This window comes from Sinohyriopsis cumingii, chromosome 1 (genome assembly GCF_028554795.1).
Source record: "Sinohyriopsis cumingii isolate HCF-2022 chromosome 1, ASM2855479v2, whole genome shotgun sequence".
Lineage (NCBI taxonomy): Eukaryota > Metazoa > Mollusca > Bivalvia > Unionida > Unionidae > Sinohyriopsis > Sinohyriopsis cumingii.
The window spans coordinates 110522778-110528777 of record NC_142961.1 but is presented as its reverse complement, the minus strand read 5'-3'; the positions used below and the strand labels follow the sequence as shown (position 1 = coordinate 110528777).

At 36.7% G+C, this 6000-nt stretch overlaps 1 protein-coding gene across 3 annotated transcripts in view; it reads right to left on the bottom strand.

The window, feature by feature from the left end:
- Positions 1-1081: 1081 nt before the first annotated feature.
- LOC149807597 (uncharacterized) overlaps positions 1082-6000 on the bottom strand; it is a 46592-nt gene continuing 41673 nt past the window's right edge. For 2 of the 3 annotated variants that reach the window (XM_089942845.1, XM_089942905.1), the window contains exons 11-12: positions 5887-5967; positions 1082-2129 (exon numbers count right to left, since the gene is read on the bottom strand). In XM_089942845.1, the coding sequence (XP_089798971.1) occupies positions 1978-2129; positions 5887-5967 (233 nt within the window). In that variant the 3' untranslated portion in view covers positions 1082-1977. The remainder of the gene's footprint in view (positions 2130-5886; positions 5968-6000) is intronic. The other variant, XM_089942772.1, reaches the window with a different exon arrangement.

Below are 6000 nucleotides of genomic sequence, written 5' to 3'. Positions count from 1 at the left end.
ACTCACTTTATCCCTATCAGATACACTCTACCTACCTACCTACAGTAGCGCGTATTCAGGTCAGCCACTTGCAACACTGTTGCCGTTTATCCCTAGTGTTCAGTACAGTGACGTCACTGACGCTGGAAATTTTGAGACTATAAATATCGACTTGGGGATTTCCACATTTTGTAGCTATAAATATATACTAGAATTCATAAACAGGAACGTCACTCAAGCTGAGGCTATTAAAAGATAGTGGGATTTTCCAAAGGAAAAACCCACAAGTTGGAGCTATAAATAGATAGTGGGATTTCATAGGAATTTCAGCTGATTATAGATACATAGGTATTTATCCACGATCGTCACAGAAGTTGATATTGTAAGTAGTTACTAATTTTATCCATTTTAGTCTAAACCATTGTAACTTAATTTTCGGAGATATGTTTATTTTCCCTTAAATTCTGGGACAATTTCGTCATTTTAACGTTACTTTTAGTCACATCCATTTTGTCGTTGAGCATTTCCTTGATTATCGCTATTTATAGCATCATTACAATTATGCAAATTTTTGAACACCCCATCAAGATTTCAGGTCTTGGTAATGCTTTATATATAAATCTCACGCTTGTACTACTGTATGTATGTCTCTGTCTCTGTTGTGTTTGACCCTCTATCATCATTGTCCCTAGACAGTCCCACCATGTTCAATTCCCCTTGACGCTATACAGATCCACCATGTTCAATTTCCATATGTTCAATTCCCCTTGTCCCTAGATAGACCCACACTTTATTCCCCCATGTTCAATTCCCCTTGAGGCTAGAGTGGCCCAGGGTTTTTTCTCCATGTTCAATTCCCCTTGAGGCTAGAGTAGCCCAAGACTATTTCCCATGTTAAATTCCCCTTGAGGCTAGAGTGGCCCACGATTTTTCTCCATGTTAATTTTCCATTGAGGCTAGAGTGGCCCAGGGGTCTCTGTAATGATAATTCCCATTGAGGCTAGGGTGGCCCCATTCACTACTCACATAAAGTGTGGAAAATAATATAAAGGAAATAAATGTTAAAAAATCATTCAAGTAGACAGTTGTGAATATATGAACGTATAGTGTTTAATAATAATACAAAGTTAATAAATAAATAAACAAATAAATCAGTTGGTTATAGTATATAAAGACAAGAAGTGTGAAAAATAATACAATGTAAGTAAATAAATAGAATATACCGTTGTGAGTATATAGAAACATAGAATGCAAAAAATGATGCAATTTAAATAATTTTAAAAATAATTAGTCAAGTAGACAGTTGTGAATATATAAACATACAGTGTTTAAAAAAATAATACAATGTTAATAAATAAATAAATAAATCAAAAAATCAAATAGACCGCCATTGTGAGTATATGAAGACATACAGTGCAAAAAGTAACACAATGTAAATAAATAAAATAATAAATAAATCAAGTGGACTGTTGTGAGTACATAAACACATACATTGTAGAAAAATAATACAATAAAGATAAATAAATGAAGTAAACCGTTCTGAGTATAAAAATACATAAAGTGTAACAAATAATACAATGTACATAAAAAAAATATTTAAAAAAAAATAAGTCTAGACCGTTGTGGGTATATAAACATACACAGGTTTTTAAAAAAATGCAATGTAATTATTAAATAAATGAAGGAGACCGTTGATAGTGCCTGCATTTAAAACAGACGAATTGTTCCCATTGAGCAGATGTATTTTGCATGTACAAATGTGCCAATAGCTGGAAAATTCATCATAGATAAACTATAGCACAGGCATTTCTGCAATGATAGCTATTGTTATCAAAATATAGTTTCGTCAGATATCAGACAGCTAAACAGACTTTGAAGTTGTATTGCTGCACAGTACAGTCTTAAAAATAGAAAAAGAGATTGACACGATAAAAAGGAAATTGATGAAAGAAATACTTGCAATTAATGTTCTTATATCAATTAATAAATTGGTGTTCATTAGGTCTTATTATCTGTTTGTACTGGCTCTGTTGGTTTTACACAGCTCTGTGGGAAAAATCCTGCAACTTTTATTCCAGGGACTTTGGAAACAATTATTCCACATGCCATTCCACGTCTGTTTGCTGGCATGACCTGCTTTATCAGCATACCTGAAAGAATTTCGTGTATCTTGAGTAACCTTGTATGCATTAGAGAATTACAGAAATGATACGTACTGAATATGTTATAACCAACGACTTTTTACCATTATATTTACTTAGTTATAACAGTCTCGTTGTCATTTTTTAGCAAATGTACCGTGTCTTTTCAAAAGAAAACAAGTGACTAATTAAAATATATAGTATCTATTTTAGAGATATCTGTTCTTATAACACATTACCGCCTACTTGTCTTTTCTAAAATCTTATTTAAACTTGTCTTCACATTTGTAATGTTGTTGTTGCTGTTATTGTTGTGTTTAACGCCATTTTTCAGCACAAGATAGGCTATAAATGGCGGCCAGTATCAATGGTGGAGGAAGACCAGAAAAAACCCAGGGACGTCATTTCAACCTTTTTTTCCGGGGGGGGGGGGGAAGCGGGCAAAACTTGACGGGCTTGTTAATTTTCGTATATAGGCTACAGCACACATGCAAATCCTGCCCGCCCCCCCCCCCCCCCATGACGTCCCTGAAAAAAATCCAGAAAGAACCTCCGACCCACGAGAAGCTACTGGCAAACTTTCTCACGTACCCACATTGGCCGAGCCCGAGAACCGAACCCACGCAGACAGAGGTGAGATGGCAATGATCTGTAACGGTGAGCGCTTTAGACCATTCCGCAATTCGGGACCCCACATTTGTAATGCTTAGTGTAGGCATTTTCTTTTTAATCAGGTCTTAATATTAGAGAGTTCGAATTTGAATCCAAAGTCGGCTTCACAATATGATTTTTCTGAGAAAGAAAAGAATGAAAAGGTTGCGATGGCTACAAGGTGTGCAAGGGTTTAAAATCATTCTGTTAACAATCTACTGAACCGAACTGATTTTGACTAGGAAAAGTAGATGATGAATCTTTACAGCCAATATAAAACGTGTACTGTCTTAAGTACCAGTAATTGATTCCCGCAAGGATGTTAGTATGCTATCGTGCAATATAGAAACCATACTGTATCATTAAACATAAACTAACAATAGTTATGGTATGTCTTTAGCTTGAAAAATGAAGAACAATCTTGTTTGTGCATTATGCGTCCTAAAGCCTCATGTAAAACTATTTCACTCTGACCAAACACAACTGTGTTGTACTGTGAATCAGCCTCCTAGTCTCTATTCATCACATACAATAATGCTATAGCATATTGTTACGAGTCCATGATCTTGAAATACGTAACGGAAAAGAGTGAAAGACAACACGCTTTGTAAAGTTTAACAAATAATTTATTTTCCTAGAATACAAAGTGAAAATGAGAAAAAAAGAACTTACATAATTGCGAATTAAATCCCAAAATAATCATAGAATTACAGATGCAGATCCTAATAACTTAAAGTCCTGAATAAAATTCAGTACAAGTCCAGAAAAAATCCAAAATCTGACGGTGATGACGCGTCTGTGATAGCTTGTAGAATGTTTAAGTGCCAACATTCTTTTGTTGAATCACAGTGTCACGTTTGCTCGGCCCCAGTTCGTAACGCGTGTATAAACTAAGGTATTATTACAAGCTATGTTTTGATGTCCAAACATTGCTGCAGGATGGAGTTAATCTCTTACGCAAGGTTACCGTGATCAGAGAGAAGATCCGGCATCTTGAATAGGCACAGGTGTTAGATCGAGCGACTTCCCACCTATGTGTTACAGTTTAGTCCTAAGATCAGAGGAACCCGCGATGGACAAGGGCGTGTTCTAAACCCATCCCCATCTGGACAGGCAGCGAGAAGGACATTGTCCGTTAAGTTTGATCGGATCGGGTCAAAGCGACACCCAATCAGAATTGTGATGAAAATTTCGATCCGAAATATAACGTCTAACTAGCAAGCAAATATTTGGTCTCGTCTAGGAAGATTGCTGAGCAATATAGGGTTACTCCAATGAAGCCATTCGTAATTTGGCGGTAAAACTTAGAGAGGAGATTCTAAGGAAAGTCAAAGCTTCGTAAAGGTCAGTAAGGTATTTGCTCGATTTTTGCAGAATATTACGGCATTGTAATTTTAATTAAGTATGTATAGTTAATTACTAGGATCGTTTAGTACGCAAAATTACCTTTATACTATTTAATTTACATGCGTATTTGAGAAATGAGTTTGAGTATTATGTAGACAATTATGTAGACTGTCAGCTTGTGGTCAGAATTAATTTTGTAATTCGCTGTTAGGTTACTTCGTAATAAACTAGTGCATTTATGCGTGTGATATGTTAGATTTTACACATAGTTAAATTGTGAATTTGGAAAATGCTTGAAGTATGTAAGATAAGTTAATATGGATGTACGGATATATCAGAGCATGGATATTTGAATATTTGTGTACTTTGTATGAGTTGTAATATCAAGAAATGCGTCTGATTGCTGTGATATTGTTTAGTATAATGGGATTAGGAATATGTACTGATGTGACACAATTTATTACTGTATGTATGAGAAGTAATTGATACCATGCTTTTATTACGAAGTTATTTTACCATACAAGAATGTATGAGTATTTCGATGTGAATAAATGCGTGACCGAAGAAATGCAATGGTCGTTATCTGATGATAGGCTGGGTGTAGTGTGAGATGAGAGGGCTAAGGAAAATATTGTACCGTCCTTGTGTTTTCACAGGAAGCTTTTTGGGGGGACAGAACTTCTGGTTAGTTAAGTCCCGAGTCTCTAAGAGGGGAGACGGAAGTGAGACTAGCAGAGCAGTCGGAGTCTACAAGTCTAGTCGGTGGAGAGAGAAGAAGGAGCATGAGAAAAGGAGTCGAGGAGGAGAAAGTAAAGAAAGAGGAGGAGTATAGAGAAGTCGAGGAGGAGAAGAAATTTGGAGAAAGTCGGGAGGAAGAGGAGAAGGAACTGGATGAATAGGAGAGAAGAATACACTGATGAGTAGAATACAAGGACAGTTATAAATCTATCTCACACTACTAATACATTGATTCAGTAGGCTATTACAGGGTCGAGCGAAAGGAGTGTATGTGTGATTTGGATTTTTAACGTAGTTTTATCAATTTTTCAGTCATATCGCTACGATGTCTGCAGTGTGACAGTTTATAGTGATGTCTAGCACTATAGCATCATGACGCAGACATGTAGCATTATGTCCCACCCAGTCACATTATCCTGACACCAGGCCGACCAGTCCTAAAACTAACATCAGAATGCTGAGCGCCAAGCGAGGCAGCTGTTAGTACCATTTTTATAAGTCTTTGGTGTGAATCGACCGGGGATCGAACCCACGACCTCCCGCATCCGAGGCGTACTCTCTAACCACTAGGCCACCGGAACGGTCGAGCGAAAGGAGAGTAAGTGGGAAATTTTAGTCATTTGATTATTGAATTGTCATTAAATTGTTATTCGCTGAATTTCACTTCTTTTGTATATTCAATAATTTAAACGTCGGCATCACTAATTTAACTTCCAACCAAATCGAGCCTGGGTGGGACTTCTGTAATAATTTAACAGAATATTGGGAGCACCGGACCCCAACCATAACACCTACCACAGTGACGGCATAATAACCGGTCACGCCACAATCGCTGCATGCAGTGTTGATAGGTAAACATGACCGATTCCTATACTGAACCAACCATCTCTAAAGCTGTAAAATTTTGATATTTTAAACTAAAATCTCTCTCTCTCTCTCTCTCTCTCTCTCTCTCTCTCAGCCTTTTTAGTGCAATGTATCAGCAACTTTTCACCAATATATCTTCATATCTTAAGGCGATCATAAGTACCTGGCAAGAGAGTAACTTCATCTTCCTCCTTCCTTTTGTACTCTTTCGTCACTGTTACCTGTACAATAGCATCGAACGATGCTAAGAAAAAATAAACGCCAAAAGTTAAGCAAT